The sequence below is a fragment of the Sebastes fasciatus genome, chromosome 12, assembly GCF_043250625.1.
Source record: "Sebastes fasciatus isolate fSebFas1 chromosome 12, fSebFas1.pri, whole genome shotgun sequence".
NCBI classification, from domain to species: Eukaryota; Metazoa; Chordata; class Actinopteri; order Perciformes; family Sebastidae; genus Sebastes; species Sebastes fasciatus.
Window position 1 is genome coordinate 30373334 of NC_133806.1, and position 24777 is coordinate 30398110.

The 24777-nt window shown below is 41.7% G+C and overlaps 1 protein-coding gene across 1 annotated transcript in view; it reads right to left on the bottom strand.

The window, feature by feature from the left end:
- me1 (malic enzyme 1, NADP(+)-dependent, cytosolic) overlaps window positions 1–24777 on the bottom strand; it is a 97229-nt gene that overhangs the window by 1021 nt on the left and 71431 nt on the right. The window contains exons 5-12 of the mRNA XM_074654712.1: window positions 22791–22952; window positions 14819–14922; window positions 3693–3802; window positions 3376–3473; window positions 2221–2334; window positions 1517–1622; window positions 1099–1241; window positions 614–787 (exon numbers count right to left, since the gene is read on the bottom strand). Coding sequence (XP_074510813.1) covers window positions 614–787; window positions 1099–1241; window positions 1517–1622; window positions 2221–2334; window positions 3376–3473; window positions 3693–3802; window positions 14819–14922; window positions 22791–22952 — 1011 coding nt within the window. The remainder of the gene's footprint in view (window positions 1–613; window positions 788–1098; window positions 1242–1516; window positions 1623–2220; window positions 2335–3375; window positions 3474–3692; window positions 3803–14818; window positions 14923–22790; window positions 22953–24777) is intronic.

A 24777-nucleotide genomic window follows, 5' to 3' on the forward strand; every position in this document is an offset into this window, starting at 1 on the left:
ATAGTGGCGTTAAAACGAATTTGCTTTATTATCGCATTCACTTTGACAGCTCTAGTTAAAATAAGATCATTTTAAGGTCGCAGTACGATATTGCTGCATTTTCCATCTTGTAACACCAACCAGTATATTAAGTGGCTAAAATTAGCTGACCTCGACCAACTATAGTATTAATATGATACCTACACATATATGCATCAGTAGTAATAACACAATGATACAATAAAAAAAAAGTATAAAGCTCACAATGACAATTTCTTCTGCATTTTGGTACTTACTTGCCTGTCTGTCTGTAAGCCCATACCCTTGCTTCTACAGTAAACCACTGAAATCATCCTGCTGCCTACGTACTTTTACATAGGTGACATTTGAATGCAGGACTTTTACTTGTAATTAAGTTATTTCACAGTCTGGTATTGCTACTTTTACTAGAGTAAAATAATCAGAATACCTCCTCTATCACTGTCAATAATGTACCGTGAGAGGCTCCAGGCATTCATTACACTTTCAAGAAACTGAGATAACATGAGTAATTGATTCATGCAATGATTTAATAATAACATAAAAGATTGGAAAAAGGGTGTGTGTGTATATACTGTACATGTCAGTGTGTTACCTCCGCTGCAACGAGGAAGATTTCCTCAGTAATATGTCGGATGGCGCAAGCGGTGACACCCAGGCCCACGCCGGGGAAGATGTAGGCGTTGTTCCCCTGACCAGGGTGGAACATCCTCCCATCAGGCAGGGTGATGGGGTCAAATGGACTGCCGCTGGCAAAGATGCCCCGCCCCTGCAGCACAATGGGGTATAGTATTTATCAATATTATTATTATTACCTCTGCCAAGGAGGTTATGTTTTCTGGTTCACTTTGTTTGTCAGCAGGATTACTGAAGAACAACCCATTATTTTTGAGCAGATTTGAATCTCAGGGCGGATACACAACTTATTTTTCACTTATGGAAACGGCCTTGGCAGAGGTCTGCGCTCTCCAAGTGCCCTTCTAGTTTCCATTATTAATAAATATTCTCCCATTCATTAGAGATGACCAATGAAATCATTCATAGCCATGCATGGGAATATAACTACGACGAAGCGAGTACCTCTGTGAGTGTGTAACACTGCTCAGCAGTGCATTCTGCTTTGCTGGTCGGGTTGCTGAGGGCAAAGATGATTGGGCGTTCATTGAAGGACGCCATGTCCGTGATGATCTGCTCGGTGAAGGCTCCGGCAACAGCCGCCGCACCTGAGACAGAAAGCCGTCAGTGTGCAATACATCCCATTTCAGGCTGCTTCTTTCAGGAGCCTTCCCAACCTTTTCAGTCTTTCAACTGTTTCAAACACAGCACGTGGCTCATCTTCATTTCCAATTTGACCTTAAATTCTCACTCTATTCTACAAATGTAGACTATTATCAGTTCTTTTCAATGATCCCTTGCATCCAGTGTCATCTATATAAAACCAGTGTCAAAATGGCTTAACTGGCTGTCTTATGAAAACATTAAATCCTTGTTGTTTTACCAATGATAGCTGTGGGTTTCAGTTCCCGGACCACATCCGCCAGTTTCTTCATCTGTGGGTGCTCATGAGCAAACCTTTCCTTCTCATGAGTCAGGTGGTCTCGACCCTAGGGATTTGGAGAGGAGGGTTCAGTAGGAGGACTTTAGAGACACAAAACCATCTGTGAAAACACACTGTAAAAGAAAAGCAACATTTTAATCCTTGGACATTGCTCTTTTACATTTTTACTGCTGAAGGATTTCTTGTAAATGTAAACAAGAGAGAGAAAAGAGGAGGTGAAAAGAGATGAATATGAAGAGGAGAGAGTGTTGCTGGTAGAGCGGAAGAAGTAGCGAGAAAGCTCTGAGTTGAGGACAGTGAAGAGGAGGAGGCGGAGGAGGAATGAGGGATGAATAACATGGATATGGAGGACAAAACAGATGTAACAGACGTTAATGTTGGAGAGCCTTTTGCAGTGATTCCAAGGACAAACCTGTCATAGAAATTAACAAACCATGGGAAATGTTTTTTTTCCTTTTTTCTGTGGAGGCAACAGACGATGAAAATCCACCCTTATAGATTCTTAACCTGTGATGGCATCAGTTTGTGATTTTCAGGATTTATTTTTCTAACTTCCTACTGGGCCATTCATTCTGGTCAGCTACAGTGGTCAGATTTCATTGGATTCATGTATTTACGCCATGTACATTATTTTATCAAGGCACCTTGACAATGAGCCCCTTGGAATCAACCATCCAGATCTTTTTCAAACACTCTTCCTTAGCGATTCCCTCCTTCTCCATGGCCATGGTGATCAGCTCGGCAATCCCCATCGCTGCCTGGGAGCAAGAGAAAAAGGGAGGGATAAAAGAGGAGCCGCATCATGACATCTCCATACAAAGCTTTGGTTTCACATGCCAACCCCACGCAAAATCTCATCCATCTCGTCAAACGAATATCTGATCTGAAATCACAATATTTTCTTTCCGTTGCAATAATTGTGATGAAGAGAAATTAGTAATGATATCAAAAGCAGAGGAAATCATTCCTGTGATAGGGCCTTGTTTAAAGTGAGACCGTGTAACTTTTGAAAGAAGAAAAGACAGAATATCCCTCATACAAATAAAAAAGGGACTTTTATAAGCAATAAAACACTAAGGCTGGGACGATACACCTATCTCACAATTTGATACTATCACGATACTTTGGTGTCGTTTCGATATGTATTGCGATTCCACAAGAATTGCGATTCTATATTAGGATTTATTGAGATTTCTGTTAACTTTTTTATCACTATAACCTAGGAAAAAAGTTGATTCATACACTTCCAGGGACTTTTACTTGGAACGATCCTGTGTTTCATAACCACATTTTCCCGCAACGGTGAAATTGGCAGTCGAATAGTCGGGGTCACCCCTACTACAGATCGCTGGCTTTAATTAGCAAACTTTAGATAGATATTGTGTGGTGTTAATGACACTACTGAGACAGTTCACTGACTTTATGACTTTTTTGCTTTTTTGGCATGTCACAGATACACTTTTCAATGGATTTATCTTAGAAAAAAAGAAATGAAACACGCTGTACTACCCTTAAAGACATTTTTTTGCTGCATTTCAACGGCCCAATTGATGTCTTTTTCATTTCTAAGTCTTAGATCAGATAGTATAGAGTAAAGATCTGATGGGAAATGAAGGAACAGTTTGAACAAAGGTCCTTGGCTGGGCTCAAACCAGCATCTTTAAAACCCTGTACCGCCAGGACGTTGAAGTCTTTAAATTATGTGACTCAAAAAATCTTGGGAAAAATTAAATTTGCCATTATCTTCTGATGACCTCTTGTGGCCGCTGACAGTTTCACTTTATGAGTGCTGCACATACCTCCCCTGCTCCTTGGAACACGATGGTATGGTCACACATTTTGCTCTTGGTGATGCGGAGAGCGGCCAGGAGTCCAGCTACCGCCACTGCAGCAGTACCTAAGGAGCATTATAGAGCAACATTCAAGTTTAATATACACTTATTGATATTCTTCGTAGGATGTATGACACTCATGTTACTGCTGTACGTTCAAGAGTGACAGACTAGAGTAATAACTAAAAATACAAGATTCATTTGTACAAATATTATTCATATTTTACATGTGGTTTTATTAAAGAGAAATGAATGATTGATATGTGTGTCTGTGGTCGAATTACCTTGGATGTCGTCATTGAATGTGCAGTACTTGTTGCGGTACTTGCTCAGCAGCCGGAAAGCGTTAACATTTGCAAAGTCCTCAAACTGAATGAGACAGTCTATTCCATACCTGTAGAAGAACACAGAAAAAGAGAAATAACTGTTATCTCCATCATTTAATAGACTTTTGCACACACTCAAACCCACACAGAGAGAAAGGTCTCTACTTTCAGTCCTGAGGGGGGCGCTCTCTCACTATACATACAATGAAGAGAGGTGATGCTGGCTTCTCAGTGCACACAGTTATAACAATGGATCTAATTCAGTTTTCTGAATATGCACAGTCATATTCAAATATATTCAATAAATAGAGAGGGATACTCTTTTGTTGGAAGTCATGTCTAAAGTTTTGTGTTTTGTTTAATGGATATTTGACAAGCTGACACTTCACTTCACAACAGCACCTCACAATGAGTTCCAGGGAGGAAGGTCAAACCTCCACAAAGGAGTAGAATCACTAAAGCACCAAATCTGAAAGAAAAGAGCACCGAGCCCACCCAGTCTCCCAGTAAAACAGCCCTGTTCAATTTTTACAAGACGCTACTCAGACCACCTATCACATGTAGTCAATGCAGGAACACAGGAGTCTACACAAGTGCCTACAGTATAAGCTCCTGCAAAAACATCATGCAACAAAAATAAGCCACGACGCCAGCATTATGAGTCTGTAAATTAGATTTATCAGCGACACAGAGGAATCCCAAGTTCCCATGCCTTTCAACAGATGGAACTTTTGTTCAGGAATTTACTGGATGTTTGCAGAGCGACTGCCGCTGCTCTCCAAGATGGAAGACAGACTTTCAGCTGGAGGAAAATGCAAAGAAGGACCTGGTGAAGGCGTACAGGATAACATTATGTCTGAAAAGATAACGGCAGATAAAACTGAAAAAAATACTCATTTAATACTGTATATAAATGGAGATTCTACAGTGGCTATAACTACAAAACAAATCTAGTCTTAACCATTTTATAATATTTAGTATTAAATTCCAATTTGCGGCTAAACTAAACTTTTGCCACCTGAAACGACAACTGAGTTTGTCATTTTGGCCGTCGTCATCTTGGTTATTTGCAACCAGAAGTGACACGAGAGGTCTGGAGTTAAGTACAACCGAACGCTAGGAATGTGACGGTGAGGAAATTTCCCCACCCGTTAATCAACTTGTGACTTATTTCCAAGTCCTCCGCCATCGTCTTGTCTTTGTAGATTGAAGCGTCCGTCCTCTAGCTATGTATTGATAATGCGGCGCTGATATGCTAAAATGAACTAAATGGGTTTTATTTCTATAAAAAAAAAGTAAAACAACGGTGGGGGACAACTCCCAGACCGGACAACGCAGTGGTAGCGACCTGTTAATCACAAAGTAGCCACGCCCTAAAGCGTCCCCTGCTTTATGGTCTATTTGACTCTAAATGGGACCATAATTTAGTAAATGAACATCATGCTGTATTGAAGAAGACTTGAAACTAGCGATTGAGACCATAAATTCATGTTTACAATGTTTACTGAGGTAATAAATCAAGAGAGAAGTAGGCTCATTTTCACATAGACTTCTATACAATCAGACTTCTTTTTGCAACCAGAGGAGTCGCCCCCTGCTGGATATTAGAAAGAATGCAAGTTTAAGACACTTCAGCACTGGCTTCACTTTACAGACCCGGAGTTGCTGCACTGCTTTCAACACACAAAAGCTTGACTGACTTGCTGTGCCTAGTTTTGGGACAATCACTGTTTGGGGAGGGGTCAGTTGAAAGAATAAACTTCAAGATATTTTTATTTAAGGAAAATTCTTGCACAAAGTGACAAGATAAAAATACTTTCTGCAATACAACTACAACAGCAGGAGATGGCTGGGATAACTACACCAATGCTGTCTGAAAGTATAGATTAGCAGTATAACTTTTATTGAGTCTATTTCTCAGCTAGAAACAATGGGAGGAAAGGGTGAGGTTGTCTGAAACCTGTATTAAAAACGCCAGGGATCATATTTCAGTGAGTAACGGAGGAAACTGGGGACAGGCCAAGCAAACACACCTGCAGCCCCGTCGGTTAACTGAATAACGGGGGGGTACTCTCTTTTCTCCGTTCTGTCTTTAACTTTCTCTTTCTTCCTGTTACTTTTTCATTAAATCCCACCTCATACCTCATAAGGAAAAGTATCCTCCTCTGCACTGTTATTATACAATTCAGTAAAGCTGTTTCCCACTTGTTACAGTGGCTGCTAAACTGCTTAAACTTTCAGCAGGAGGAGGATGAAGCTGAGCGGAAGCGGGGAAAAAGAAAGAAACGCAGGATGAGAAGAAGCAACCTGAGTTCAACCACAATAAAACTTAATGTCCTGATGAGAAGGTGCCATCGCTGGGTCACTGTTTATCCTTCCCACTGCCACACTGCGAGACACTGATTCCTAATACAGAGACCGACAGCCCGGCTGACTTACTGCCAACACGGCAGTAGCGCTGAGGAGAGAAATGTGTTTTCTATCAAGCAGAGAGCAGTACTAAAGCACCGAGAGCTTGTGCGAAGAGGAGGAATAATGAGGCCAAGAAGGGAGCTATAAACTTTTCATTGTGTCGGGGCTTTCTGAGATGGAGACGGAGACAGGCGACGGGCGAGGATAGATGTGGCCTTGCCCCGCTGCCAGTGCAGCGCCCTCTGGTATGGTTTGGTTGCAACTCGCTGCTGGAGAGGTCAAACCAGTTCACGCAGAACCAAGTCCATGAGTCCAAAGTGAAGGATATGGGAGTAGTGTGGATGAGAGTCAAACTCGCAAGTATTCTCAGTAAAGAGAGGATTTTGTTTTAAGGCTGCAGGCATTGAACTCTATGTTTTATTTTAAAATGATAGCCCAGAAAGATCAGAGCTGTGAACACATGCATATTTATGGGCATCCGCTGACCGTAAACTACAGAGTTTCTATCTATGGTTGTGGTACTGCGGAAAGAAAGGAACATCTTCCCAGAAAGCTCTTTGGTCGTTGGCCTGAGCCATAAAGATAGGGGGAGTGTTTGTGACAGTGAGTGCGTGTCTATAACAAAACTCCTCTTGGAGGCCGTTTGCGTTCGTCGTCCCTATCCTGCCTGGAAGTCTAATGTCTTTCCTTGACGACCGTCTGAATGGAACGCCAAAATCTGACAATGCACCTCTTTACCATCTGAACACTGGGATTATCGTTACTGGGTAACAACACTGGAAGAGCAGAGGTGCCGAAATTGCAATGAAAGACACAATATCATTAATTATATTGTACAATTATAACACTTACATAAACATTACTTCACGGAATTATGTTGTAAAAAGATTTTATATGAATTACTTATTATTATATAGTGTGATGATCATTTTTGCTGGGAAGCAAAATATTGGGCCTCTGGGAAGAGGGATGTACTGTTATAGCTATAAAAAACTGAATAATAATGATGTTAAAATACTGGGAAACAGTAATCTAGTTTTGGGTCCAGTGGATCCATCCAATTTTCAAAAATGATTACAGAAGAACCTTTAAAGTTAATACTTTGACTCATAAACAAACTAAACAGAATTTCATTGGCCAGTATTCAGTATTAAGAGCTATTTATCACTCACAAATGAGTATTTAGAGTGTAATTTAATTTTATGTCACTCCTCAATGCAATTTTGTTAGCCCTTGCTAGGCTTTTATCTAAAATGTTTATTATTCATTATTACACGGCTGTGTTGAATACTCGATTTTGATTGGTCAATCACGGCGTTCTACGGTCTGCAATTTCTGTATAACAGACCGTTGCTATGTATAACAGACCTTTGCTATGTATAACAGACCGTTGCTATGTATAACCGACCGTTATGTATAATAGAACGTTGCTTTGTATAACAGTCCGTTGCTATGTATAACAGACCGTTGCTATGTATAACAGAACGTTGCTATGTATAACAGACCGTTGCTATGTTTAACAGACCGTTGCTATGTATAACAGACCGTTGCTATGTATAACAGTCCGTTGCTATGTATAACAGACCATTGCTATGTATAGCAGACCGTTGCTATGTATAACAGTCCGTTGCTATGTATAACAGACCGTTGCTATATTTAACAGACCGTTGCTATGGGCGCAGCTCTGATGTCGGACTCTGGCAGACCGTTTTTTGTGTCAAAATATTGATTTCTTCACTAAGTAGCCGTGTTATAAGCGGGATGATGTACAGCTAGTGGGTCATTGTTGTGAAAGAATCCCCTTCAGGGCGATGAGAGACCCCTCCGCTTCATTCACAACAATGACACGCTAGCTGTACATTATCCCTTACTCATCATTAGCGTACTTTGCCAGGTGTTTATATGTATGTGGACAGATTTTGTGGCTGCGAGGGCCCGATTTGCCGTCATGAAACTTTACAGGTGCGTAGTTCACAGGTTGACTTTGAACTCAAAACAAAGTTCAGGACTTGTTGAACTCTGCCAAAACAATGACCCTGTTCCACCTCTCATGGCTGTAATGAAAAAAGACGGAGACGGTGTATCCCTGCTGTTGAGATTTGGCAGTGAGATCACTTTCCGTCTCTTTGTCAACAGCAGTGTCTGTTCAGTGACTTCTGAGACCAAAATGGGCCTGGTGGGAAAGCATTCACATCGGTCACTAAGATGAGAAAACAGGCAAGAAAACTTCCTGCCTCCACCTGCTTTAAGGGTGAAAACCCTTGTTTCTGTTTTGGCTGCTCAGCTGGCTCCCAGTGTGTGAATAAATATAAGTTCTTCTCTTGACAATGAATGTAACAAAAGTTGCCTGATGCAGCCCTGTGGTAGCCGTGACCTTTGTGACTGCATGTGGTAGCTGGGAGACGTGGAAAACTTTGTGTGAGTGTTTCACTCATAACCAACCTGTCTGACCCAAAGTGGCTGAAAGTTGGCACAAAATGCGACACACTAAACCACGATCACTGGCTTCCACTCCGATCTATAGGTTTCTTCATGGCAGGTGATTATAACCAATAGTAACGATGGATCACATGACTACTTATGTGAAACGGGTTGCTCTCAGTGATGAACCCATGAAGAATTATCACCCGATTGCAGTTCCCCTCAGCTTTACACAGCGTTTTACCATCTTTCAGCTCATTGTTTCGGTTTCCTGGCACGCAACTTTACTGTTTCTGTTCACTCTCCAGTCAACTCATAGCGATCTGTGAGCATGACTGTCCAGCTGGCGAGGTAGCAACCCTGGAAGGCGCTATAGCTAGCTGTCATGGCAGTTTGTGGAGCATCCAAACTCCGAAAATGTTGTTGCAAATGGTCTATTCGCCATCTAATATCGTAAAACTGCCAACATTCTATTCTATTTCTCTCTATGAGCAGCACAGAGAGATTGATGCATGCTTTTATAACTAGAAGGCTAGACTACTGTAACGCTCTCCTTTCTGATCTACCAAAGAATATAATAAATCAGCTCCAACTAATTGAAAATTCTGTTGCACGAGTGCTGACTAAAGAGAGCATACATTACGCCTATTTTAAAGTCTTTACATTGGTTACCTGTTAGTTTTCGCAGTCAAATTCTTTTATTAGTTTATAAGCCACTACACGGCCTTGCACCATAGTACCTTGCAGAATTGCTTTTGGTTTATGAACCAGGAAGGTCCATCAGATCCTCTGGTTCTTCTCTTTTAGATGTTCCACAAAGCAGAACAAAAACATCTGGTGATGCAGCTTTTAGCTGCTGGAACAACCTGAGGAGCTGAAAATATTGATATTTTTAAACGTAAACTAAAAACCCATGTATTTAGTCTGGCTTTTAGGTAGTGTTTTATAATTTTATAATTTTATGGTTTTATTGTTTATACTTGTTTTATTTATCATCATCATTATAGTGTTTATTTTACTCTATTTTGTTTAATCAACATTTTATTGCTGATCATCATTATCTCTTTTAATCTATTCCATTAAAATTTCATTATTTTAATACAATCTGCTTATTTTGGGTAGTTTCATAATTTTTAATAATTTATTTTTATTGTTATTTTTATTTCATTATATTTTATATATCTTTTATTATCTTGAATACCTTTCATCTATTGCTTTCTTTTTCAATGAACTTTTATATTGGTTGTTTTGGTGTGCATTGGTCTCTAAATCCATTTTTAACATTCTACACTTTTGTCAATCGTCTGTACAGCACTTTGATTTGCATTTGACTTGTTTGAAAGGTGCTATATAAATAAAGTTTGATTGATTGATTGATTGAATATTCAAAATCGACAGAGTTCACTTCTCGCCTCAAATTTCCAGAAGTGAATTTAGTGATGAAAAAGCTACGAAAAATGTAAAAAAACAAGCCGTTTTTTGGCTGCTGTTGTTGTTGTGACCGTAGCCTGTACCGTTCCAGCGCTTTGCATTGTGGGATACAGTAGGCGAGGTAGCTACATGCTAGATCTTGGCTAAATTCCTATGTACTGCTAGTGTAGTCTGCGGTTTTCGAATACAGCCTCTATAATAGTGCGTGCTTTGTCTTTAAGCCAATCACCCAACATTCATTCACATAATACAAAATATAAGAAGGCAGGTGTTTTGATTTAATTGATTTTCACGTCGGAGACTTCTGGAAACACAAAACGACACCTGCAGACGAGACGCTAACCTTTCCAGCCAAGGCGCCGTTTCAGCTATCTGGAAAATGCTAGCAGAACAACACACAGAGCTCTTTTGTGCTTAAAACATTTATTTATGACGTGCCGCTATAATACAGCTAGCAGCATGACAGAAAAATACCTAGACGCATTGTTTTCTGGTGGAGTACTTTCAGGGTTTCTTGGTGCTTGCGGCCCAGCTTGTGACATTATTATTAATGTTTGATAGTATGAAAAACAGTGTGAGACACGAGACGCTCTCCCATGCGGCGAATCACTCAGACTTTGGTGTCATGTCTGGGGCGATCTGTAGGACAGGGGAGTTAACGAGTGACGCAGCTCCTGCAGGAAACACAATCTGGCTTCATCTGAGACGTGATGAAATCTGAAACTCCAGCTAATAGGAAGTAGGTGGATATACTTCCAACACAGAGAGAGGGGGGGGGGGTGGAAGCAGAGGAGAAGTGAATCTTTTAGCTGGAGTCCATACAGAACACTTTGAAAAGAAGGTCACACACAAGGGTGCTCTGTCCAAACACAGCTGTCCAACTTGTATGTATATATATATGCGTTTGTGTTACTGCAGTCCCTACAGGGCTTCATGGCTTCATGGCCGAAGCCTTAATAAATCCCCAGCCCCCTCTCGCTCTCCTGAGAGCCAGCATCTCTCAGCACACATTATTTCTCAAATCCCCGAGCCGTCATTAAAGACAAAGACGCATTCTGCATTCTTTCTCCTCTCCTCTGTTGCTCCTTTCATCCATCTACCGGTCTCTCTCTCTCTCTCTCTCTCTCTGTTCCTTATTCTCTCCAAGAGTTTAAAATAGTTGATGGGATTCGTATAGTTTTTGCAGATTTGTATGGAGAACACCCTGTTGTGTCAAACACTGTCAATAATTTGTGACATAAAAATATACATTTCATTTTATCAACATAAGGTCTAAAAATACTTTAAGTATTATTGTTTTAGAGTTCAACAATTTGGGTAATATGTTTATTCACTTTCTCGCCAAGAGTTAGATAAGAAGTAAATATAGAGCTACTGTCTGCAGCTGCTTAGCTTAGCTTAGCACAAACACTGGAAACAGCTAGCCTGGCTCTGTCCAAAGGGAACTTAGTCCATCTACCAGCACCTCTAAAGCTAATTAATTAAACTATTTGTAAAAACGTCACATTGGGGTTTCATTAGGGGGTTGGGCGGGGGGGGGCGGTATGAGGTAGACTACAGTTTCGTCCCAAATTTCTCACTAACAAGCCATTTAGTACACCAGAACAGTATGTGAGATATTTTAATATGTCCGAAACCTTAGTATGAAACCAATAGAACGTGAATTGCATACTGTTATCGGTGAAATATTACAGAATGCAAACGCTGGACACTATGGTGGCATAAATATCCACAATGCAATGCGGCATTGACAAAAACATTCATAACAGATGTTGACGGACAGCTCTGTAACAACAATAATGCTTCAATTTTATATGATTTCACTTTGCTAGGCAGTAATACATATTTTAAATGAGTTCAGACTTTGATTCTCGCAAATCGTTGTTTTGGTCACATGAGGTTGGCACGGGTTACCATGGTTACCAACTTGCAAGGAGGCACACAAAAGTATGTTGAAAGATAGTACACATAGTGGGTACGTAGTGCATAGTATGCGATTTCGGACGAAGCCTATTTCTTGGCCAGGTGAAGTTATTTCTGCTGGTTGCCTGGCAACCTCATGATGACTGCAAGACTCCAGGAAGTGACTGCACCTGGCCAGGAAATTGTCCGGCACATAACCCTCCGTAAAACCAAAGTGTGTCGTTTTACACTTACTATAGCTTTTGCACCCTGCTGTGTGTAGATTCTGCTGAGACACAGCACCTGTTCGAATGTCTGATCACTTTCCAAAACAGTGGGTTAGAACTGGTAATATTAGTGGGAATGTGCATGCTCCTAAAAGCATACCATACATACCACCATACCATATTAGTTACTGATAGAGTGGCATTTAGAAGAAAAAAAGCTAACGTGTTATTGCTGTGTGACTAAAAGCATTGTTTTCATGTTCAGTGGGATTCTCACAGAGAAATCTGCTCAAACCAACAAAACTACATCAGGGATTAAGGGTGATGAAAAAGGTTAGTGTTTCCCTGACACAAAATACTGAGTTCAAAGTGTTGAAACCTTTGCTGAGCCTTGTGTTGTGGGCGTGTGCAGGAGCAATGAGATTAAGGGATCATTCATTTCTGCCTGGAGACAAAAGCAGCAACACCTGCTGATTATTCAACAGGAGCAGCCGCTGCTCGGTTGCATCACTAACTATTATCCTGAGAAGCATTTTTAAATGGTGGATTAAAAAAATCCTGCTGCTTATTGATGATGAGTCAATCGGGACTATTTTAGTTCACGTTTAGTTTCTTAGAAAACTAAACAGGAATATTACTTAAAAGACTGCAGAGCTGTAATCATTCGTTCAATCTCTGAGCCCATAATTACTCATTTTCCGCCAATCTGGCTCCTCTGGGGAAAAAGCTTCGCTGTTCCCTGTAGTTGAGAAGCCACCCGGTTATTAGAGTCGTGGCTTCCTGTTGCCAGCTGGAGGGGGCCCAGACCCAGGCTTCTCCTCCTGGACTCTGGGTTATAGGACGTGTCTTAACCAGGCCCATGTGTGTGTGTGTGTGTGTGGCTGTGATGGCTTCATGGCACAGAGCGACACAGAGATACACTGATGTGTCGCCATGCATGCAAGTCAGAGATATACAAAAGTCTCATTCAGGACCGGACTGCAGTAAACACACAGAGGGAAGCAGTATGACTCACCTAATTTCAGCTCAGAGAAGAGGGAAGAGATAAGATCAGTGTATATGAAAACCAAATGAATTGCAATATGGAACATTAAACACTTCACTGCCTTGCTGTGCCTCCAAGTCAAACAAGCTAGAGCTAACCCCTCACTGAGATCCACTGCTGAATCAAACAGGGTTTAGCATACGTGACATCACAAGTCTGAAGTATATGCATCCTCTGTGCTTGAAGGAAGATATGGTGAGATATGTTCCCTGGAATATGCTCCCCTGGAATGGGCCCACTGGAGTCAACACAAACCAGTGGTCTCCCTTCTCTCTTTACACGGTCAATCATACTGCATTCAGACTAATCATGTATCACAATTCCAAATATGGAACCAAAGGAGCTCTCCAATCATCCCTGTATAAAAATCCAATTGGCTGAGTTCTGGACAGTTTCAAAATAGATAACGTTGTGCTGCCAAGAGTCAAAAACATAAAAGTGTTCAGTTCAGCTGCTGACTGTGCAACTGGTTTATGAAAAGTTGGTTAAGGCTGGCCCACACTAAAACATTTTTCAAATCTTAACAGATTTTAAAAAGGGTGAGAGAGCCGACACATAACGACATGTTATGATCAATTTAACAGTTTTATTCCTGTAGTGTGTGGAGAACAACGATTTGGCCAAAACAGCAACAACACACACTAACAGATTCATTCATGAACAACAAAAGTCAAGACTTTTGCACTACTTTGTACTGAAAATTGACCAAGGATGGTTGGATGAAGTCACGTTAAATAAACACTTGCGTTGTTGCCACAGTTCAACAAGTTGTTTCTCCATTTCTGAGCTCCATCTTACTAATACTTTATGCTTCACGTTTTGCATTAGCTCATGCATTAGCCGCGGCCGCCACCACGGCGGTGGTTGTCCTTCCTCCTTCAGTCAGCTTGGTTCTCAATTGGCTATCGTGACTGCTTCATCGGCTGTCCTTGGGGTTCCCCCCACACAAACAGGAGGGTGAAGAGAGGAGATGTGACACGTCATCAACGGTACGCAGTCAAATCTGATCTGCACTCGCTGAAATTGAGCCAATAGCAACGCACGCCCGCAGCTCAAAACTGTGTCCCAGCCTCTTTCAATATCGTAAATATCGTAAATATGGAACATGTTTAATATTTACAATATGAAATCGGTGCAGCCAGGATGGACTTCTGAGGCAATCGGGGGATGTAAAAAACACTCCACAGGAATATCTGGAAAGATAGTCTTTTGAACCATCAAAGAATCAGGGCTTTGCTGATGATCGTCGAGACGGGTGAATCAGGCCCAAAATCGGCTTGATTCTCGTGTAGTGTGTACCCGGCATTAGCTGTGATCTCAGCCCTCTGTCTGGGGAGGATCGTGCCACTAACGGTTACCAAGGCTCTCTGATCACTTTTCAATAAGCTCATGTTGCCATTGAGCCAGTAAGCAGAGATTCGGTGGCACTGCTTAGCAACCAAAACTTAGTTCAAAGAAGGTAAAAAACGATTCCAGACCTCTGAATCCCACAAGGTTTGGCTACGTCACATTGCGTGAACCGACTATCCTAAACTGCTTGACATATTTCTTTTAACAGCCCCGTGTGCCGTTTGTATTAAAATGACAATAGCAGACTGCATACAGGAAGCGGGCGAACGATTCATTGAAGGCCAACGTGATCGTACCTGTCTGACACAGCCTTCATAAATTCATCCAGCAGGTCATCATAGGCCTGTCCTCGCACTCTCTTACGTCTCAGCCCAATGTAGAGAGGGTCCTTCAGCAGCGCCTGCAAAAACACACATGGAGGACAGAATGGCAAGTGAGAGGAGAGAATATGAAACTAACAGGAAGACTGAAGGAGGAGAGGATATTTTGTTTTTAATGTTCCATCCATTGCACTGGGCGACTGTCTATCTACAAGAGGAATTGTTTAAAAGAATACTCCACGGATTTAGCATTGTACTCCTATAACATTGTTGGATTAAAGACGGTAAATAAAATAAAAATTGATGAAGCCGAATCAGAGGTTGATGGTGGTTGATCAACGCATATGTTTGCATGTTGGGAGGAGCAGATTGGCTCTCGTAACGGACCAATGGGTGTGACTGAACCGTGCATCACTACTGAGTACAGTCAGGAGGACTCGGAGTAACTGTCTGCAAAGCTGCATTCTTAATCATTCAACCTGTGTTTTTCATCAGATAATTATAAGATAAAATCATATGTAAAATAAATTTGGCTAAAATGACAAAATTATTGGTTTTGGCTAGAACAGATTGACTGAAATGTTCAATATAATCTGATGACTAAATATGACATTTGACACAGGACTAAGACAAAAAACAAAAAACAATTTGACTAAAAAGTAATGACTTTTCGGCAAATTGTCGTCGACTAAAACTATGAAGGATAAAAATGACTATGAAGTGACCAAAAACTAATTAGCATTTTTGTCTCAAGACTATAAGACTAAATCTAAAATAGCTGCCAAAATTAACACCAGCACTTAGAAAAAGACTTGTGAAGTGTAAAATCCACGCAGTTCCCCTTTAAAACCTTCAATTACACCACAGAAAGTCTGTAATGCGATGCAAGTAAATTACAAACAGCACACATTTATCAAACTGTGAACACTTAAACTAAAATAAAGCGTTACCAACGTGTCTGTAGACTAGACTGTACTCCGGCAATTTGGATTGCATTTCTATAAAGTTTGGGGTCTTTTAAGAGACTAATAAAAACCTGTGTAGCAGAAGTGAAAATGACGGAATTCCCTAGTAAGCGCCAAACCTCAAACACACACAGGTTCCTACACTTCCCAAAATGCAAGTTTATAGTGTCTTTATGGTGCCCACCTGTCTTTCAAACACGATGGTCCAAGCTGGCATCACAGGCTTCGTGTTAAAAAAGTTCAATGTCCAAGTTCAAATAAATAGTCATTTCATTTATTCAGACTATCAAAAGCAGCCTCCAGAGCCAAAGAAGACATTATACAACAACACTTCAGGGCAATTCACCCAATAGTTGTTGAGATATTTCAGTCTGGATCGAAGCAGTGCCATCCCGAGAGCCATGCTGCTAAAATCATTGTCTGGCATTTTTCAGAAATTATTTTGGTAAGAAAGTGCGGTAAAATTTAACACTTAAGTCAGGCTGTGCTTCAGATTTTTGGATTGTGTAAAAATGATGTATTATGACCCGGTCATAAATGTACTGGCAAGTGAGAACAGAAGGAAAAGTTAAAGGAAGTTCAATGAGTTCCTGCAGAAGGATGAATCAGAAGGAAGAATGTAAATGTGTGACTACAGGCGACGCAGGAAACGAGGCTAAACAGCAAAGGCAAACTAAGTGTGAAGGGGATGAAAGAGCAGCACCAGTGAACTTTGACCTTTGCCCCTTAGTTTTTTTGAAGAATGAGAGGGTTACAGCTGGAAAGGGAGAAAGTTAAGAGCAGAGGTAGATGGGAAGCCGTGTGTGTGACAGAGAGACAGACTGACACAGAATGAAAGAGAGAGTGATGAATTAGGTGGAAATAAATGCCACCTAGCAGTGATAGATCGCTTACAGACTTTTCTTTGGGCACATTGTCCATCAGATCTTTGACACGCTGCACCTGTCTGATACAACATGGCTGCGTCTCGACACAATACAAGCTACAGACTCCTACCTAGACAGACTTTGGAAGATAGACTCATAACCTAAATGTGCTCCACTCCAGGAAACTTTCGATCCCCAAGGCGTGGGGAAGTGATCCAGAGCGTTGTCATGCCTCATTGGGACGGGCGACCTTTACTTCTGGAGATGGATAATTAGAGGGTGCCACTGAGATGAGCGCGGCAGCGGCCGCCTTTCCATGGCAGGGTCAAGAGTTGCCATGTCCCAGAACAGCTCAAAAAGTTTACACAAGGCAATATTTATTTGAAGTTGACAACTCATTTCCTGGCAAGCTTTTAATGGAGAGTAATAGGCTGGAGGTGGCCACGTTCAACAGTAACCAAAACAAGCAAAACATTTTCATGTGATCCCGCTGAGAGCGAGCGAGGAGAAAGATAGACATTTGCTGTTAAATCATGAAGCGTCTCTGCTGTGGAGTTTCACTTGCAAGTAATGTGCCTTCTACTGAGTCTAGAGATGCTAATTTTGAATTTTCTTCCTAACCGATAACCCACCTTCGTTAACCGTTAATTAACTGTTAACCGCCAAGATTAGTGCGTTGCATGCAGCGGTGCTGTGGTTGTATTGACTAACAAGCCGCCCAGCTGCAACGATAAGCAGACGCACAAACAGGTTAGATCCATTATTTATCACCAACTGAGTCCCCAGTTCACCAGTCCGAGAGAGTTACTGTAGCAGCCACGATGCTGCGTGTATTGTCGTGGACACATGCAGCCACTTTCCCAGTAAAAGTCTCCACCACATCATTTAGTTTAGCTGCGAGGTTGTCAGCTGTGTGTCAGCTCAGCGTAACGTTAGCGAGTGTCTGACAGACCGCGTGTGTATGTGCTACGTTCGCAAATGTAGCGTTGCTGGTGGCTCCGTGCTCGCCGTTGTCACAGACATACAGTCTGTCAGCGTGGCATAACGTTAGCGAGTGTCCGGCAAGCCGTGTGTGTGAGTGCCGGCGATGAGTGTGGGCTTGTCGGTGGCGTTATAGCTGTGAACGTAGCAGAAGCAGTGCAGTTTATTTGTCGGTGAATAAATGCTACAACTCCTCAAGACCCAAACCAAGCTCCTGTAGCCAGCAACACCGGCTCAGACTCAGTTAAGGTGGGCTGTTAAGGTTGCTTAGCTTTTTATTAATTTTTTATATTTCTGTTAACCGTTTAGCTGATAGCATTAAACAGTAAAAATTCTTAATGATAGTTAACTTTAATTGAGTGAATGATGGTGAGTTTGTGTTTCATTATTCGACCCATTCACACGCTGTGACGAAACTGCATTTAAAAGGTGAAACAGAGGGAGCTGCATTAGAAGTGACCCGGATAGTCCTGAGTGGGTTTTAAGTGGGCTGACCTCGTTGACACTGCGCTGAACTGTTGACATGAGGCGTCTTTCTGTCCCAGATTATCTACTGTTGATTGGCTAAGCTGTCCTTTGTGTTGTACAGACCCTTTTCTCTCATGAGGGATTAGTCCTCGTGTATGGCTTTACAGTTCAGGCTTGCTAGAGACACAGAAGCTCCTGTTGCAACTGTTTCCAAACTGATGACTGTTGGGACTTCAGGAAAATAATATAAAGTTATATGTGACTTGCTTTGTTGTGCTGGGCTTTTAATGAGGGAGTTTAAGTAGTTTAACATGCAAAAATTTGACTGAAGCATTTCTGAAAAGTTAATATTAAAGAAGCAGTGGAACGAGACCAGGGATCAAGAATAGCCTGCACCTGTCTGAGGTAAAGGACACCCAGCATTTGGACATGTGAAAGCCCACCCGGCACAGACACACAAACAGCATATTGTCCTGGATGACATCATCGACTCTGATTTCAGCGCGAGTGTGTGTGTTGAGGTTATTCCAGGTGACATCAGGCCAAGAGGGATGCACTGACGGATACAGTCCAGGCAGATAACAAGATGATGCAGTAAAAACTGGACTCTTTCTTGTTTGTACTGTATGTTAAGACAGAGATAAGAGCTGTCCAGGTAGTGAGAGTTTATTGCTGGTTCTCACTCAAGATTACACGGCTACCACATTCCTCTGCGGAAAAAATAACAATTACACTGTGGTTCACTTTCTAAATGTCTAAAACAGACATTTTACAGGCACCAAGCTTCCTCATGATCTGATAAAAGATTAAAAAATAGTTTTGGGAAATATGCTAAGAGTTACATGAAAAGAGCAAGTACGTTTATTTCCCAAAATGTCAAACTATAGAGGGTCTGCCTGCTCGACTGTTTGGATGTCTGCCTGCTTGCCTCTCTCTCTACCTCCACATCCACTCAAGGACAAATATAATCCCATAATAACGGTCATTTTAATAATTAGCTAGAGCTACCACTACCTCATAGCCTCCCACCTCCATCTGCTCCCATCATGCCTTCACAGTCAGGACTGCAGAGTGAAGCGGGGTACCGAGGGGCAGCAGACTAGCCTGCCTTCTATATGAAGCCAGTCCAGAAGAACTACACATAGCACACACACACACACACACACACACACACACACACACACACACACACACACACACACACACACACACACACACACACACAAAGAGACTGCATATTTATCCCATTACTACTCATTTAGCCTGTCATCTCTTTAGAATAATGGAAAAGTGGGCCAAGGCCAGACAGACTACAGCAAAATCTCTTTCATAGCTATTTATTTTAAAGTTGCATAAGCAGAAATACTATGTATGTGTGTATGTGCTTGCTGGTAAGTTTGTCCCTGTACCAGACATGCAGACTCGAGTCTGCGACTTGGACTTGAGTCACACTTAAGTCACACACACAGTGACTTTAGACTCGTCCTCAAAAGACTTGAGACTTGACTCAGACTCGGAGATTTGGGACTCGTAAACAAAGTTTGTGCCCCAGCAGCCATGTTAGTGTAAAGGTACGTGTCCACATGATCCATCCTTTCCACGCTTCCCATTCATTATCTATGTAAACAGCCGTGCAATGCATTCTGGTAGTGTGGCAGATAAACTAAGGCTAAAAATCCAAAAATAAAGACAGATTCAGCAACTGCATGGCTTATTTCTCAGATAAAATGTTTTCAGAAACACATTTCGGTGAACTATTTTTGTGATATAAGAGAAGAAAGTTTCCAAACGAGCTGCCATGTTGTTTTCTGGTTTGAAAACTGGGAGCAGCGGCCCCGGAGGGAAAGCGTTCGTCCAAACAGGTGCCGAGCGCCTTATGTCTAGTGGCAGCCCATCAAGCATCCACTGCTGAGAAGCTAGGCGATCCCTCGCGATAAAAAACGGCTCTATAGACACGTACCATAACTGCAATGACTCCATGAGCTCAATGAGCTCAATGACACACATACCTGCTGCCAAAATAGGAAGAAGAGAAACACTTCTTTTGTCTGTGTGTCACACATATCAAAAGTGTTTCTCTTCTTCCTATTTTGGCAGAAGATATAAGGTAGATGGAGGCAATAAGAACAAATCAAACTATGAGACACCTTGTTAAAGTTGCTGGGATGCCCATAAATGTCTAAAACTGCTGCCGTGCACCCAAGAATCTAATCTGCAGATGGTATTATCACCCTAAACCACAACCGTTCAAACAAAGTAGTAAACTCAATGTGGAAACTTACAATGAATAGAGATGTCAGTACAGGAAGAGGTCAAAAGGTAGAGCTACATGCTGTCGGTCTCTAAAGATAAAGAGCTGGAGGACTTGGGGTGGAATGAGAGATGATTTAGCTCTCTTAATCCAGTTCCAACGGCACGAAGAGGACTAATGTACTAGCATACATTTCATAGGCTTTCTGGGAAGACTTTCTGCTGGGACCCGTAGAGGTTTGATGAAGTGTGTATTGGGTAAGTGCTGCCACGTCAGGGCATCAAGCATGCTAGCGCCTGCATGAAATCAGCAGTTTTTCTCCTATTCTTGGTCTCTGTCCAGTCTAGTCCAGTCCAGTCTGTCGCAACAAATCTTGCATATACTTGCTGCTTATTACATTTCTTGTTTAATTTTATAAGCAAACCCATCTATCCTCAGCAACATCTCTCATCCTAAATCCGCTGCAGACGTTTGTTTGGATTGAAACTGAACTGAGTCATGAGAAGATGAAGGACAGCTCCTGACAAGGCTGAGCTCAGCTGTGTCGGGCACACAGGCATCTGAGGCTGCCACGCCCTTGGCCGAGGCCGAGAGTTGTGTGTGTGTGTGTGTGTGTGTGTGTGTATATATAGATGTGCACACGGCCTATTCTTAGTCTGTTTAAGGCTACAGACGCACGTGCTGCCCTGCCCAGAGTTTGAATCATCTGTCAGAGACGCTGCCATGGAGAACAGGGACCACAGGTGGGTAACTGTTGGCTGCTATACGCACACAGGCTGGCAGAGGGGAGAGGTGTTTTCCCATCTGGCATCCATCAACGGAGCTGCTTACCTCACTTATATAAAAGGGTGTTTCCTGCTTGTAACGTGTGAGATTTGTTTTCTTTTTCCTGGCTGATTTCTGAGGCGAGGCCTACCTGGCTACGGTGGATACGAAGCATTTCCCTTACTGGCATTGTACACCATCATGTACTCACGGCGTGTTAATTTGAGTTTAAGGGTCTTGGGCAGTACAGTTGAGAGGTGAGCGGGAAGACCAAGCACATTTGATCATTACTCCTTTGGGCTTTAATGACCTAATTTCTCCACAGGGATTATTACAGGTTCATCTAATTTAATGTAATCCACCTTGAGTTGAGCATGACACTCTACCAGCCCCTGCTGCTCTGAAGCTGACCTTTATCTCTGTGTAGGAGGTGAGCAAGTAAAGAAGCAAACGATTTTCCCATCACAGTCTTTGTTTCACTGTACTTAAATAAAGGTCAGAACTAGGGCTGTCAAAGTTTATTCAATAATAATGCGTTAACGCAAATTAGTTGTAATGCCACTAATTTCTTTGATGCACGGTTATAGTGGGCTCAGTTTTAAAGCTAGAGAGAAGATACTGGTATCATATGAAACTATAAAAAACTAATCCATTGGTACCAACCATGTCATACTAGCTGGTCAAAAAGGAGGTTAAATAACGCTCCAAACTTACGCTACATTTTGGCGAGGAAAAACTGTCATGGCCATTTACAAAGGGGTCCCTTGACCTCTGACCTCAAGATATGTGAATGTAAATGGGTTCTATGGGTACCCACGAGTCTCCTCTTTACAGACATGCCCACTTTATGATAATCAATGCAGTTTGGGGCAAGTCATAGTCAAGTCAGCACACTGACACACTGACAGCTGTTGTTGCCTGTTGGGCTGCAGTTTGCCATGTTATGATTTGAGCATATATTTTTATGCTAAATGCAGTACCTGTGAGGGTTTCTGGACAATATCTGTCATTGTTTTGTGTTGTTAATTGATTTCCAATTTGCATAAAGCAGCATATTTGCCCACTCCCATGTCGATAAGAGTATTAAATACTTGATAAATCTCCCTTTTAGGTACATTTTGAACAGATAAAAAATGTGCGATTAATTTCGTTTAACTATGGACAGTCATGCTGATAATTTGAATCGATTGACAGCCCTATTAATTACACCTGTGTACCCTGCAATGACAAAAGGGCCTATCAACACATTAAATCTTGTTTGTTTAATCTGTACTTTGTGCTTGTGCTAATTAGACAATTTAGCATTCTAACATGTTAAACTATGATGATGAACATTAAACCTGCTAATATATCAGCAGGTTAGCATTGTCTTTGTGAGCATGTTAGCATTCTAATGTTAGCATTTAGCTAAAAGCACTTACTACAACCTCACAGAGCCACTGGCATGGCTGCAGACTAGTCTGTTATGTGTATTGAAAAGCAGTGAAAGACTGAAGAAGTTTCTCAAAAATCTAAAAGGTGCATTAATATTAATATTCAAGTAGATTTCATGAATAAATATTACTTTCCACCTCTGATGGATGTAATAAAAAATAACATAATATAACAAGTTGCTTACAGTTCTTCTGTGAATATATTATATTTAGACTTACCTCATTGTCTGTGCCCACATCCAGCGTGATAGGCAGGCACTGCTGTGGCGGCACACCTCCACAGGCTGTGTAAAGGGCCAGCTTGCCCACCGGGATGCCCATGCCACAGCAGCCCAGGTCTCCCAGCCCCAGGATCCTCTCTCCGTCCGTCACACACACCGCCTGTCAAATAGACATAACCGTCAGCCATAAACAGCAGGACACTACAGTAGCCAGACCAACCATTTAAATCTGTGTATAATGCTGCTACATGTAGGGCACTCTTAAATTAGATTTGACATCACATTTATGCACAATTTAATGAGAACATAAATGAAACAGCAGTTCTGCCTCCATGTCTCATGAACTCAAACCTTCTTTACCAAAACAAGTCCACCCTGCTACCAAGAAACATGTTTTTTCCCCCTCCGTGTAAGCCAGGCCCTCCTACACCCTCCTGGCTTTCCACTCACTAGTCACTTTACTTATTAAGCAATAAACAAGGTTGACTCCACATCATGAAACCAATCAATTGTGTAACACTTAATACCACCGGTAGAAGTGTTTAATTTGTTCCTAATTCTCGGTCTCTCTGTGACGCAGACGACACTGGCACAACATTTTTACAGCCTGGTTCCTCCCATTAATCCGACAGGTTTACAGAGTGTCATTAGATTACCCATCTGAATGTTTAAAATGACCATACATAGTTAACACATTAACAGCTCCCCCCCCCCCCCCCCCCCCCCCCAAACTATCACTTGTTAATATGTGACAAAAAGGCTGCCGAGGCTTATCAGCGGAGGATTACCCCGGCTCCTGTTTGCCCTCTCTCCATGGAGATGTTAAAAGTAGGCCATATTAGGTGAGTTTTACGATAAGACCACCCTGACAACGAGAGGCGGCGTGTCAGCGCTGAGGTAAATGCCCTGCTGTTGACAGCTGTGAACAGGTGGCTGAGGCTGCAGGTATATTTGACATGCCAGGAATGTCTACTGGTTTCGTCATTCTAAATATGACTAGATTATGACTTAGCACATAGTTGCTCTATACAGAAGATAAAAGGAATATTTCAGGCTCTTGGGAAATTGGCCAGTACAGCAGGTCAAGAGAACCAACATCGAAATCATCCAGTGGATGGATTTACTGCATTCATTATTGTTCGAGACAGCCCGGTGTCAGATGACTGACCTTTTAGTCATAAAAACATTATTTTTTATTTTTTTATTAAAATGAAATAGCAGCCCAATATAGCTAACACATTTAATTCATAGCTGTTTATAACAGTGTTAAAGGGCCAGTGTGTAGGATTGCGGGGGTCTATTAGCAGAAATGGAATATAATATTCATAACTATGTTTTCATTAGTGTATAATCACCTGAAAATAAGAATTGTTGTGTTTTCATTAGCTTAGAATGAGCCCTTCATATCTACATAGGGAGCGGGTCCTCTTCACGGATTACGCCGTGTTGCTCCGCCATGTTTCTAGCCCAGAACGGACAAACCAAACACTGACTCTAAAGAGAGCCTTTCACATTTCTACGTTACCTGAAGGCCACCGTAGTTCTCTGACACGCTTGGGAAACTGCGGTAACGTGAGCCGCAGAGTGCAAAACCGTGGTACCGCCAGCCACCGTCTGACTTCTGTTGTTCCTAAAGTAGTGTTATTATGGTAAGGATGGCCTCTACGGTTTTGCATTCGGTGGCTCACATTATGCAGTCTTGGAAAAGGAGAAGTGAGCTGAAGGGCATTCAATTGGTTGCAATCTGCAACCACACCACTAGATGGCGTCAAATCCTACACACTGTACCTTTAAATGGGCAACCATGTATTCATCTGCTGAGACTTAACACTACTTTCAGTTCAAAATGTAACAGGTAAAGAAGTCCCTGATATTTGAAAAAGTATCTTCAGTACTTTTAAATAACAGACTTCAGTATTTCTTTTTTAAACAAACAAAGCCATCCAACAATGCAAAGCTAGTCTGTATGTCATTAAGGATTATAT